Raw genomic sequence first — 14,787 nt, 5'->3', positions numbered from 1 at the left:
TACTTACCCGCGTGATTCGTAATGTCCCATGTCGTCAATTACTTCCTTCGGTTGATGTCATTCTTTTGTTAAGATCCAAGATTAGTAAAGGGAATTTTCCTATGACTCAGATCTATAGCACGATCTTAGATGTAAAAGAAAGGTAATATCCTAAATGTTCTGTAGCCTCCTGTTTATAGATGTGGCGCGCAACACATCGATAATTAAGACTCTACTAGACACGGTCTGCAGACACTCCAAGGACGAACTTGGCTCTGATACTACTTCTATCACGACCCAACCCCGTAGGCCACGGCTGGGATCCGACCTGTACCCCCGTATATATATATCTATCAGTTGTGGTCAAGTCAAACTATAGACAGGCAATGCATATAAATTAAGTGTAGTCGAACCAGACTACAAACAACACAACGTCATGCATCAAAGCCCTATTGGGCGATATTATTTTTATAAACCTGTAGCCTCTTTCATTTGTATCACTTCATGAAAGGAAACGTAATCTGATAAGGCTGTCATAACATAATAACATATATCATACATCACGTAGAACCAGCTGAATCAAACTGACATACACAACCCACATATATATTTCTGCAGACCTCTAAAAATATTAACGATAACATATGGCGGGACAAGGCCCCCATCATACCCCTGAATAGATAAAACAATTTTATACATTAATGGTCAGTATCAAAAACTAGTCTCCGATACAATGGAGCCTCCTCCAGTTGAGCTGAGCAGAATCCTAAGCTGACGTACTCCCAAAATCTGTACCTGTATCTGCGGGCATGAAACGCAGCCCCCCAAAGAAAGAGGGTCAGTACGACATATGCACTAAGTATGTAAAAGGTAACATAATACAACTGGAGGTATATCCGAAATAGATAAGCAGGGGAATAAATTATCAAATCAGAAACCTGTACTTGTACTCTATGAATTACAAAAGCATGCATGCTCATATCATACAATATAGCCGGCCCTTTCAGGGGTCCGGTGAATCATATCTGTAAAAGCATCATGGCCCCAGTGCCATCACCACCTTATTACAATACATCATCATATATATACATACGTACCCAGCCCTCTAGTGAGGGGCGGTGGACAATGCAGTGAATTGCACAAATCTGATAACCGGCCTGGGACTCGGCGAAGAAGTGTTACAGTATACACGAATAGAGTAGTGAGTAACTATATGTAATTTAAATCATATCTGAGACTCGACAGAATAAGAAAGTTAAGCTTTTGCCTAAGGACCCGAGTAGTGGTGTAGTCATCTCGAGTGTCCTCTAAATGCTATTATGGGCTGTCTCAATTGTAATCTCAGGGACCCTAGACATGTATTAACATAGGGCTAAATCATTTATAGAATCAAAAACACTTAGTATCGTATAGTCTTTAAGACTTGGGGCCAGTACGTTTGGTACCTCTTTAACATATAGAAGTTTCCAGGGAAATAGTTCAACTATTATAGGAGTTTGATATTCAGAAGTAAATAAGAGATGATAAGAATGGAGTTACCCCGTAGCTCATATCATATTTCACTTACAGTTACGACATGCCAGAAAAGAAAGAGAATAAGCTCTATATAGTCTATACTTCCCTTCATATGGTCATCGTGTATATATCGTACCCATCCCATCCTGGGGATCGGTGAACAACTATGGCATCACGATCTCATTTTCATACCAAGTACCTATCAAAAGAAGGAAGAGATAGTTTTCCACATACTACTTTCTAACATGTAGAAGCCTTAATAGGCAATACTCAATTCTTGCCGGAGTTCCAATACTAAGCAGTGGACAGGGATTATGAGGCGTACTTGGAGTTATGGGAATGGAATTATCCCCTTATTTCACATACAATTTACTTGAGGCTAAGTCATGCCCAAAAGGAATGAAAAATAGCTTTACATACTTACTCCAAAACATGCCAAGGGTTACTTCTTATCCCATTCGTCTCGTCGTCCTTTAAACCTAAGTAACATAAAATCACTACGAGTATTAACAACCCTTGGCTTTTCATCACCTTAGGCTACACATAAGTATTCATAGAACTCAACCCTTCGCTTGTTTTCTCGGCTAGTTCCTTAACTAGTTAAAGAGTAAACGAAAATTGGGCAACACCTCCTCTATAACTTCAACATCCCCGAGATTCCAACTCGGCCATAGTGTCAACAACTATATCAAAAACAACAACCAGAAGTAGATATACAATTAATTCACCTCAATATTACAAAATACAACTCCAAACGACTCGCTCGAACTATGGTACCAAATAGGGTTTTTGGTTTTCGTTTTGTAAAACCTTTAATCATACAAAACAGGGGTCGTGTGGCTGTAACCAGAAGCTCCTCCACCTATTTTAGGACACATTTAGACCCTGCAACACACACCACACAACCAGCAGCAGCCTCCACACACACAATGCCTCATTTCGACTATAATTTAACTACGACAACTTCAATTTTGATTATTTCTACCTTCGAGCATTTCCACGACTTTTTTATACTCTCAGCAGTATACAAGGTATATAATACACTACATAACAACCCCATAAAGTCTAAATTTAAAGGAGAAGCCTTATCTTACCCGAAATTGGCTAAAATTAGCCAAAATTGTGCCTCGGAATTTCTTTAGTCGCGCTGAAACTGTGTGGACTGTTTGTTGTCCATTTTCGCTGCACCAAACTATAATTTTATAATTATAATACCTCCATATCATTGTGGTATATGCTGGATAATTAATTTACGGAGTGAAATCAGAACGTACCTTATTTTTTCTTCTAGGCCGCCACACTTTTCTCTCCAAATTAGGGTTTGTTTTCTCTTATTGCTGCTGAAGTTTAAGGGATAAAATTGAAGTATGTAATACATATACACCTATATGGGTGGTACCAAGGGGTGACACATGTCATCCCCTAAGGGAGACACGTGTCCAGCCCTTATTGGGCCACTATATCCATGCAAGCAAGGTGGGGCTGCCATGTGGCAGTAGGGCCCACCTCCCCCAAGCAGGTGGGTCACCTACTTGACCCCAAGCAGGTGGGTCACCTACTTGCTTGAGGTGCTGCCACATGTCACTCCCTCATTGGCTGCCACGTGTCCTTTTTTTTCTTCCTCGTGGGTTCGTAATCTCGTCTTATTTTAAGAGCCTATGTAATCCGTGCTACGCAAGCTTGGTATGTACTCAAATCGCTCAAGTGTATAAGACTTAAAAATTAGTAGCTTACGTAGGTAAATCGAGTCCTACGACTCATTTCTTGGCCTCCAACTCTTTTCAGATTCTCCTGACTCTATTTCCAACCTTCTCTACTATGGGGTACCACATTCTCCCATCCTTAGAGTTGTTTGATAGTGTGGTAGATTATCCGACTCACTTGATAACTTCTAAGAAGCTTAAGGGACATTCCGAGCTCAAGAATGTGGGGTGTAACAGATTGCTTCTTCCTCCTTGATACCATCAAAGTATAATATACTCTAGTGGTATCAAAGAGTAACTGAGCAATGTTTTTATTGAGGTTTGCTTCAGTCTTTCAGTGAGATTACTCAATCACCCATGATACCATTACGGTATATCTACATACCATCTTGGTATCACTGATGTATATTTCAATTGTTCAATATTTTAAGTTTAAAACACTTTAAAAAGAGTTCTAATTTAGATACAATTTTTAATTTATTTTTTACAAAAACAGAAAAAAATTACAAAATATATTTTCTACTAATTTAGAGTTTAATAAATAAGATTGTGACTTTCATAATTATAAATAAGACTGTGACTTTCATAATTTTCTCTTAATTATTTCTTAAAAAAAGAGTTTAATTGTATATGATACCGATAGGGTATCAATATATCGACGAAGTATTACAGATGATTAAGCTCATCGTATATGGTACTGATATTGTATCAATATACCAATGAAGTATCACAGAGGATTAATTCATAGTTGTGATGCCGGCGTCATGCGCAAATGAAGAAAAGAGAAAGTGGGGTAGACGTGTAAATAGTTTGGGTCATGAGTCCATTAGGGATAAATAGTTAGGGTTAGATCCAATTTAGGTAAATAATTTCATTAATCCATCCAATTTATGTAGTTTCCCTTTTTTTACATGATCGGTAACTTAATGGGCAATTTCTAGTAAGTTTTTACGTATTTTAATTTCTTTTACATTTAAAATTATAGAAAAAGAAAAGTTATAGCAGTACTCTGGAAGGTAACTAGGAGTTTACAATTATTGTATGACCTTTTTTACCAAATATACAATGCATTACATATCTTCTTCGTTTTATTCTATTTTTTCAATAAGATTGAAATAATATGTAACATACACCGTTGAAGAAATCACCAGTTCTATTCTAATATGACATACATTAACTTTTTTCTTATCAAAATATTAAGATGAAGAAGTTTTGTGGTTATTCTACAATTGTCAATTCTAAGAGTATAGAGCTCTTTAAAATGTTTCTTTATTTTGAGGCGAAAAAGATTCTTCCATCACACTTTTTAAATTAATTATTGAAAGTTTAATAGGATCTCTACATGATAACTCCATTAATGAAGCTTTGTAAAGTAAAGAATGAGCAGAGAAAGATAAGAAAGAAGAGAAGAGAAACTAATGATAGAAAATAGTTATTGAGTTAGATCATCTTAGCTCACACAATACATGTGAATAGCATGTGTATTTATAGATTACATGTAGAAGTTATTCTCTAACTAACCATAACTAATTTCTAACAAACTTTTAACAAACTTAGTTAGCTTGACTAACCATGATAGCTTGCCTAACTATCTTCTCTAGTTAACACTACATAACCATTAAAATTGCATGTAGACGTCTAGGGTAGGGTTTTCTTTTTTAATCAAGCTTGCCTCATACAATGATACAATAATTTTCTTTTAGTTAAAAAGATTAAATTGTAATTTGATTAGCTAGTTGATCATAAGAAACGTATTATTTCATTAGTTAATAATACTGCATTAATACATCTCGGAGAAATTTATAACAACACAAACAATTAATTATTATTTAAAATTAGTCCATTTGTGAAAATAGGTGCCGATTACTACGATTCGGAGTTTCAAGGAGTCGCAGATCCAAAATAATTTAAAAATAAAAAAGAGAAAAGCACACAAACATTTAGAATGGCAGAGAGGGGATTATGAAAGGAGTGTTTAAGAAATTAAAAATAAGAAAAGAAGAGAAAAGCTGAAAAATAGGTGGTCACATATTAGTAACCGGTAAAATATATATACCGTTGGTGTATATTAATTAAGCTCTATAAATTATAAAGTAGTGGAGGTGGACTACTTTATAATATAATAAAATAGTTAATGTGACTAACCGCAATCTTAGCAGAACCAAGAAAAATGGTCCTCCAATTCTACTCCCTTTTCAAAAGAAGGCAACAACATTGGAGAGAAAAGTATGGTTCTATTTTAGCAGTAGGATTGAAAGAAATTTTATTTAGTTATTCTCATAGTACTAAATTATGATATATATTTGGAAAATGAAAGCATGTTGTTGATTGTGAGGGAAAATTACAATGGACGAGGATGATGGATTCGAGGATGCAGGGACAGGGACACCTTTATCCGCCATAGCTGAGGCATTTGAGGAGCTGTCATCAAACGGTGGCTACCATGATCTTATGCTCAAGCCTTTTTGTGACGCTTGTTCCCTTGTTTCTGTCCTCTTTGGATCCCTAGGGATCGCTTTTAAATTTGCTGAGCTTGAATATGTCTCAAAGGTGTGTTACACCCCCAGCATCCCAAACAAAATTTCTACCTTTTTTATTCTTTTCCATTGTTTGTACCTCAATTTGATTTTGCATATACATAATCCCATCTATCAAACTCAACACCCTCCACCCCAACACTGAACAATGATAAAAATAAATAAAATATTAGATCCTAAAGCTAACTTCCAAGACAATAGAAAGAGTCACATAATCACCAACATGGGACTCAACAAATAGGTTGGGTGAAAGTATTATTGAGACATGTTAGAAAAATGTGGCTATTACATAGATACTAATATTGACATGATAGATCTTTGCTTACAATCTAGCGAAACTAGGAATGAACTCTGTTACTTCATTAAGGAAAAAAATTAAGTGATTTGCGTATCTACAAAGTCATTTTCCCTTAAAACATGATAAAGAACATAGAGGAGCTTTAGAAGTTTGCAAACCAAATAGTATTCCCTCCGTGATTGTTATTCAGTGGTGATGTATGTTCATGTTTTCATCACTCCTACAAAATAAAGGATTGATTTACCAAGAATTTGTTTTTAATCAGTGCCCTGAATGCTTAAGGCCTAACTTTTAAATCACACTACAATGAGAAATAGCATCATTCATGTGTGGTCTAACCAAAATACTTTTTAAATCAAATCTAAGTCAAATATACCATGATGGATGTATTTCTTTTGTATGTTTATTTTTCTAATACTCTTTCAAAATATTTATATAGTTAAGAACCCTAAATATGTGCTATCTTCCTACCAACACATATATTGGGTACTCTGTCCACTGACATAGACAAATGGAAGAATTCACCTAGTTTTTCTTTTGGATGGATTAAAGGTTTGGTTCTCAGGGTTATTATTTCACCTCTTCCGGTGGTAGGCACCCGAAATAAAATTGAATGAAGAAGTTGTTCTAACTAGATTAGTAGTGATGAGCTACAAATAAAACTTGTGGCTTAGATTTATTTATTTAACATCTGAAAGTAAAGCTTTATTTGGTGAAGAGTTTAGTTATTCTTGGCGATTATTAAGCATCAGAGAAGAAAACTATAAGAGGTCAGCTAATTTTGTGCAACCCATTGTAATGGTCGCATGTCATGGCTATTCTGCAAGGGATATATGTACCTAGTTTGAACTTTATTCTATGTTGCTCGTGTCTCCAGTCTAACATGTCAACTTAATCCTCTTCAGTTTTTAGGAACCAATTATTGGAAGATTAGTTGATTTTATAAGGAATCAATTCAAATATGTTCTTATTGTGATAACTATTTCAAGAAGGTTGTTGAAGCATTGTGCAAAACAGCTGAAGTAAGTTTGCATATTGTATCTACCTCACATGAATTTTCCTCTCATATAAAATATAAGGACAACATGAGTAACTGCATTACCATAAGGATTTATCTGAGCATGTAAATTCTTAATGAATTTGAAAAAACTTACATAAACTAGTCAGCTGATTGGAAGTTGAAATGTAACTGTTGATTCCTAGAAAAGAAAAAGGTGATAACATGCTCCTCAACTAGTTATGGCACTGTGACCATCATTACTTCTTTTCTTGGACTGCTTTGGACTATTTTTCCTTAAGCCAAGTTTCTATCAGAAACTTCCTCTCTACCCTAAAGGAAGGAATACAATCTGCTTACATTCTACACTCCTTAGACCCCACTTTGTGGGACTACACTGGATATGTTGTTATTGTACGATTATGTGCACTATTCAGGGTTTACTAAAATAACATAGTCGTAAAGAAGTTGATCTCTTTTGATATTCACTCTAAGTAGCAAATGCAATGACAAAAGTTGATAGGGTCCGCTAGAAGTCGTCTTAAAAATCTTCATGAAAAGGCTTCATCTATTGCTATGATCTATCTTGTACTATGGGGGCTTTGGCTTCATCTATTGCTATGCTCTATCTTGTACTGTGGGGACTTTGTTATTCTTGTAGATATCATCAAAAGATTTAAACTCTTTCTTCTTGGGTATCTGGTATTGATGCCTTTTTGCTCAAAGTATTTTCTTTATGTCTTATGAATATCTATTTTCCTTGCTGCTCGAGGATGAATTTCCTTTCAAATTCTTCCCTCCCCTTTCACCAACAACTTTCATTTTGGCCTCATGCCACATTAAATTCTTCTTTAGCATTCACTTTGATAATTAACATCTTTGTTGCGTAGTTCATGAAAATCAGTTTCAAACTCTTAAAATCATGAGCTCAAATCAGTCTCTTCCTTTTTGGTCTCTACAACAATCGCTTAAATCAAACTATATGCCACTGAAGAGCCAAGAGTAAGATATTACCTTTTTTGGGTCTTTTCCGAGTTAGAGGATTCAGTTGAATGCAGAAATGCTTCTTTTTAAGGATACATGTGACAGTAAGGGAACCTCAAGATTTGGATATGCCTATGTTACTTTACGAGACAAGCATTATTTAGTGTTGGAATAAATGAACCTGAATATAGCATAATAAATTGAAATGATTATATAGGTGGAGTTCAACTAATTTTGAAGTGAGGCATAGTTGATTGAATAATTTGTTGTCGGGAAAGTTTCTCAAGATTAGGCAACTACATTCCATTTATGCAGATTATGTTGTCTGCTGGTAGTTGTCCATCATTTAACAATCTATGTAATTTTCTATTAGTTGTGAGGTCTGGCATTCATATCTTTTGGTTTAAGCATGAATATCGATTTCAGGTACGTGATCTTGCAGAAGCATCAGAAATATTTGGAAGTTTGAACAGTATCCTTGATTATGATGTTAGAAATGATACAGTGAGAACACCAGGAAGCCTTTCACGTAATTTACGCAGAATTCGTCAGGGTCTAGACCTGATCAGGGCCTTGTTTCAGAATTTTCTTTCAACCTAGTACGTTTTACTCTTTTTATTTCTATAAACGTTATTTCGTACTATGTCTTTTGTCTAACTGAAGTTTTGAATAGATTTTTGGCATGACCCAAATGTGTGTTATCTTGTTTAGTCAATTCTTTTTATGGAATATGCCCAGTTATTGTTTTAACGTAGTCTAGACTACTTTATGCATTCAAAATCATTACTAGAATAAAAGAATACATTGGCCTTGCCTTTGTTTCAAATTCAACAATTTACTTATTCCTATGAAAGTTGGATTCAGATCACTTCTATAAAAGAATTTCATGTGGCACTAATAATAGTTTTTTCTTCTTATTTAAAATTCACAATGAAGCTGCTTGATTCTTTATGGAATCAAACGAACTCACTGGTTGATGCCCGAACTTATCTGACAAGTAAAAATTCGAACTCTTTCCTTATTGACTTGTTTTAATATAAGAATGAGATGAGAAATTGTGAAGAAATTAGAGAAAATAGAATGAGAAGTCCCAACATGCTTTTCATATCTTTATGTTTTTACTTCATGAGTAAATTAATACTGGCTTTCTGTAAGTAGAACAGCGGTCTGGTAAACACTATCCACTGGGCACTTACTATGAAGTAAAGGATGATCCTCACATAATTACGAAGGATATTTTGTACATAGGGCAAGAAGTAAAATATGAGTAGATCACACTGTTCATATGGTAGTAGGGGTGAAGGTTGGTGGAGGATTAGCGTATTATGTTTTGTATCGTGTTTCGAGTATCACACTATTTGTTATTGTTATTGTTTCTCTCTTGTAGAGTTTACTTTGCCTTTGTTATTAACGGTTATGCTTTCTTCATTATTTTTTCTTCTTTTTTTACTTGGGTTTGAGGCACTTGAGCCAAGGATCTTTCGAAAATAACGTCTCTACCTCTTGAGGCTCTACCTCCTCGAGGTATTGGTAAGGTCTGCGTACACTCTACTCTCCCCAGACCCCATTTAGTAGGAATTTACTGGGTATGTTGTTGTTGTTGTTGTTGGAAAAGAAGTAAAATATGATATTAGTCAAATGAGAAGTAAATAATGGCCTTCTATAGTTTTGTTTATACAATTCAGTGACGTGCAAAGAATGTTGAGTATGCTATTTCAAGGTTTCAATGCTCTCTATTAATGTTTTTTGTTTCATCCTTAAACTTATATATCTGATTTTATGTTTTTTTCCCTGTTAACTCTCTCTAATCGTTATAGTTTCTCTCTAGTGACGACTCCCTGAAAGAAGCTGCTTCAATGGCGTATGCAAAAGTTTGTGCACCTTATCATACATGGGCTGTCAGAACTGCTGTCTCTGCTGGTATGTGTGCTCTTCCAACAAGGGACCAACTTCTTATGAAGTTAAATGAGACTGGTAAGTTTACTTTTTGTCACATTATTACATAATTTGTTATTCATTGTAGCTTTATCCATGAAATTAAGGATTTTTGTTTTTAACTGTCACTCCAAATTAGGATATGACATACTAGTGCTTCAACATTACAGGGAGTGTAAGATTACTAAACGGTACTTTTATGACCAACATAACAGCTGTGGCAAGCATTAGAAAAATTTACTAATCAGTGAGATATATAGATCCTGTGTTGTGATAACACAAGAGATGTTGACTATGCGAAACTATTTCAAATAGATTTCATTACGATATGGGGCTTTGTCTTCCTCTTATTGTTTCCATTTTGAATCTTAATCCAAATAAGCTAGATGACGAATTTGTCTCCGACTATTAGAATCCAAGCTCCGCGTATTTCTGCCAATTACGAGGATAACTTGTCTCTTTATCTGACATACTTTTGAATAAATTGACTAACATTCTAATTTTCTTTTTCTTGACATTCAACCAATTGAACTATGTTAATAATAACTTTGATTAGATGGCCATCTGGTTTGAGTATTGAATTTGTTAAGACAACCTTGAGGTATCTGGGTTGGATGTTTAAGTTATAACTTTGGGATTTATACCCATCCTGCAAATATATGAATTATGTTAATGAACTACCAAGAAGAACGATTGACTCGGCTTGTTTTGGAAGCAAAGTTATGTGTCCTAATAATGTGGCTTGTAAGGCATTCATATCTGTCCTCCTAATAATGTTTCAAGTTTCTCACAATTTCATCAAAATTAAGGTTAAATTACTTAGTGGTTCGACTGTATCAGATTATTCAGCGGAGAGAGAAATGAGAAGATACATTGATGCTTCACTTCCAATCATCGAATATATTGACAAACTTTATATTTCAAGGAATATAAGCTTGGATTGGTGATCTCTTCACGTTTGCTTGGGAAGAAAGAACCAAGAAGAAATGTCTGATATTCAGAAGCAAAAAATAGTCCAAACGTACTTCTAATTGCTATACAACTTGCATGTACTCTATATATACTGATGGGAGTATCGACTATCTATGCAAATTAAATTTATGCTTTAGGTTGGAAATTTGTACCAAAGGTAGTTTTACTAAATACATCGAGTCCTTTTCCCAAGGTTTGATTGACTGCAGTATCAAAACAAAGTACTACCTACTTCTAAGTATTCTTACATTGGAACTTGCACCTCTGAGCACCACTTAATTTGATAATCCCTACATGTATTTTGGCATTTTTTTGATTATTCAATCATTTACTTTCTTTGTGAAATCTGCGCCCTGATGTGGACATTAACATTATAAAAAAGGATGATACTGGATGGCACGAAAAATTTTGATACAGATTGGTACAAAAGCACTTTTTAGGGTTATTTTTGTAATTAAAAGGGGCTAGGAAGGGTGAATCAGTCAATTCAATTAATTTTTGTACCCAAAATGCTTTTTAAATTAAAATCACTAATCCTAAACCACTAGCAAACCCCTAATGTCAAACTTTTCACTTTTCAAGAATTGTTTCTTGGGCAACGTTCCTTCTTTTATTTATAAGAAGTGCTTCTCTGTTGTTTTTCATTTTTTGTTCTTGCATTGTTCCTACTTTCAATATTTTCTCCTCTCCCTCTATTTTCTTGTCTAAATCTCATCTCATGAACAAATATTTTTATGTTGTTTTTAAGAGAAAAAAAGAGGGTATATACTCTACTTGACAAGAGTGTGCAAAAATGGTGATTGACGTTAATGGAAGCTTGTATCGAAAGTATGATAGTTATGATGAAGCTGTTGAAGCTTTAAAAGATTGGAATCTCCGAATAGATAAAGGGAGATTATCTGGGGAATGGTTCGGGGAATCATCATCTGATACAATAGTGGATGAAAAGAAATTAGAACCTAATGAGCCAAATGTATCTATCTTATCAATATTTTTGGCAGGGGTTGTAATTGGAAAATTATTGAAAGATTAATTTGTAAAGCAAAGTATTAGGTCGATTTTTTTTCCTGTTATTTTTGTTAATTTAATTTAGAATTTTGTTATGTTTAACCTGTATGTAAAATATTTTGTTAATTACCTTTATGTTTCAACATATGTCTCACGAGTTGCAACATATGAGTTATATGCTGCAACATATGACTGCCTTGATGCAACGAATAAGCCTTATGTTTCAACATATGACTCAAGAGTTGCAACATATGAGTCTTATGCTGCAACATATGACTTCCTTGATGCGACATAGAATCGTTATGTTTCAACATATAACTCACGAGTTGCAACATATTACTCTCATGTTTCAACATTCGGTCTTTTGTTGCAACATATGAGTCTTATGTTGCAATATATGAGATTCTGCAATAGTAAATATAAGCAGTCATAGTCAGTCACCAAAAAGGAACAGTGCGCCTATTATAACTTATGAACAAAATGATCTATATCTATTCAATGGTTGAAAAAAATTGATCTGGAGATATGTTAATTTTTCTAGGTTGTCTTTTCGAGTCTCTACAGTCACTAACATAGTCATTTTGAGCTTTTATAACTCCATAATTCCATAAAAGTAAGGCATATCTGATGCAAAGTGATTCAAGGACAATTCTAGATGATAGTACTTGCAATCCATCACTTAAAAACTCAGCATATGCAGTAATGAAAATTTCACAATCCCTGCCTTGCTTATCATCTATTTAAGAACTCATAACATAATGTAAATGGATAAAGGGAAAAAATGTGATATGTACAAACTACCACTTACTTGCTGGAAAATGCTATCAATGTATTTGATTTCGAGGTTCGGTCTTTTTACTCAAAAAATTACTATATTGAAGAAACATTGATAACGTTGTGTAAGACCTTAGAAATTTGAAAATTCCTAATACAAGAAACAAAGGATGAAATCTCAGAAGAAATGCAGAAATTGGCACCAGTGATGACCACGGAAGTATATCACGGTCCGTGGTAAGCACCACTCCTCGTGGTGATCCACCATGGTGGTGATTCAGAAATACAACCCTATAGGGAAGGGACCACGAGAAGGGTTCACGGACCGTGGTGAGCATCACAGGGCCGTGAAGCCATCCATGGTGACCCCTCCCCCAAAGCCTTAAAAAACTTTTCAAGGAAAGGACCACCACATGCTATGAAGATCTTCACGGATCGTGGTGTGATCCGTGGTGATCATATCTGCAAGCCCTCCTGGAAGACCTGCACCACGGCCACGTTTCATGGACCATGATGCCCTTCACAGACCGTGAAGGTCTCCGTGGAGGAAGTTTAGAGATTTTTCCTGAAACCCCAAGATTTTTCCCTCTAAGTCAATCATCATGGGGCACCACCACGGGCGGTGGTGAGAACCACGGACCGTGTAGGGTCCCTGTGAAGGTGAGTCTAGCCAATTTTAAAAAGGGGCATTTTGGTCTTTTCATGTGTTAAAACACAAAGTGAGGTCATTTTAGAAGACTGAATTGATCTATCTAAAACCCCTACACTCTCCCAAGCCCTCATTTCTCACACTTGCACTGAAACACAAGATTCTCTCCTCTTAAGTTCTCCTAAGGTTTCAAGAAAAGCTAGGGTTTTGAGAAAAGTTAGAGTTTCATCCCAAGAGCTTGAAGCCTCCACTTCAAGTTTGCATTAAAGGTTATTCCCCCAAGGTATGTAGGTCTCATCCATGAGTTCTTCCACCCATGGAGCCCAAATATTTTTTCAACTTAATAGTTCAATTTCAAATGGTAAAATCTTTTGGGTTTCCATATGATGATTCCAAATGCATGGTTTATTATTTATTTAAAGTTTAATTATCTATCTTAGTCTTTATTAATTCTCAATTGCATGAAGTTTGATGATTTTATAACAGGTTCTTATATGAAGGCATGAAAAGGGTTTCAAGGTATTTTGGTGAGTTGTTTCAAAGATATCTTAATTGATACATTTCATTATGCTCATGTATGCTAGTATTGTTTTAAATGATTTGAAGGTTGAAAAGAATAGAACCCACTTAGTTTTATTATGTTTCTAATGAAGTTTGTCATGAAAGCTTTGACTCCAAAATGAATGTTTATGAAAGTAATGTTTATGATGAAAGGGAGTCTTATGAAATGAAATAAATGATGAAACGATATGAATGATGATGAAATGGCTTCTTAGCCAAAGAATGGATTCTTATGTGATAAGGACAATACTCACAATATTTGAATAAGATGAAAGGTTTTAATGAGCTATACTACCGAATGAAGTTATGATAATTTAAAGCTATGTAAATGATTGTATTTTTATGATATATGACTATTCCGTGGGATTTGACTTAGAACCGAATGTAGCATGTAGATGGGGAATCGACCTAAGGGGTCCTTAGGTAAAGTCTCATGTTGCATTAACTATTCGCCAACAAAGGAGCCTTTGTTGGCTTAGGCTAGTAGATCCACAAATAACCCTTAAAGTTAAAGTTAAAGAAATGAATGAAATTGAAGAAGATCTACCCGACAAGTAGCTTTCCTATGCCAACATAGGGGGTTATGTTTGATTCCATGTAATAGCTCGAATGGTCTTAAATGTCGGTTATGGTCATCTCCCCACAAATGAATGTTTCAAATGTTATTTAAATGAATGATTATGCATGATTGAATTATGTCTCATACTACAAAAATGTTATAATGTTACTTAAAGGTTCATGCATGCCTACATACTTAGTAGATTCAAAGTACTAAAACATACTCTATTGCCTTGTCACGATTCAAGCCTAGGACCTAGACGTGACACGACGAATGAGACACCCGGAGGTACCTCACTCAAACCTCTTAGCATTCA

General features: G+C 35.0%; 1 protein-coding gene across 1 annotated transcript; it reads left to right on the top strand.

Moving 5' to 3' along the window:
• Positions 1-5,347: 5,347 nt before the first annotated feature.
• On the top strand, positions 5,348-11,112 carry LOC129896890 (ACD11 homolog protein). Its single transcript, XM_055972875.1, has 4 exons — positions 5,348-5,747; positions 8,440-8,612; positions 9,842-9,987; positions 10,789-11,112. The coding sequence occupies exons 1-4, from the start codon at positions 5,544-5,546 to the stop codon at positions 10,893-10,895; spliced, it is 630 nt and encodes a 209-aa protein (XP_055828850.1). The 5' UTR covers positions 5,348-5,543; the 3' UTR covers positions 10,896-11,112.
• Positions 11,113-14,787: the final 3,675 nt, after the last annotated feature.

This window comes from Solanum dulcamara, chromosome 7 (assembly GCF_947179165.1).
Source record: "Solanum dulcamara chromosome 7, daSolDulc1.2, whole genome shotgun sequence".
NCBI lineage: Eukaryota > Viridiplantae > Streptophyta > Magnoliopsida > Solanales > Solanaceae > Solanum > Solanum dulcamara.
Note: the sequence above shows the minus strand (reverse complement) of the source record. Positions and strands in the feature narration are given on the sequence as shown.

Coding starts and splice junctions, on each gene's coding strand:
- LOC129896890 (XM_055972875.1), top strand. CDS start 5,544: ATGGACGAGGATGATGGATTCGAGGATGCAGGGACAGGGACACCTTTA. Junction 5,748..8,439: donor AGCTTGAATATGTCTCAAAG/GTGTGTTACACC, acceptor TATCGATTTCAG/GTACGTGATCTTGCAGAAGC. Junction 9,988..10,788: donor TATGAAGTTAAATGAGACTG/GTAAGTTTACTT, acceptor CGACTGTATCAG/ATTATTCAGCGGAGAGAGAA.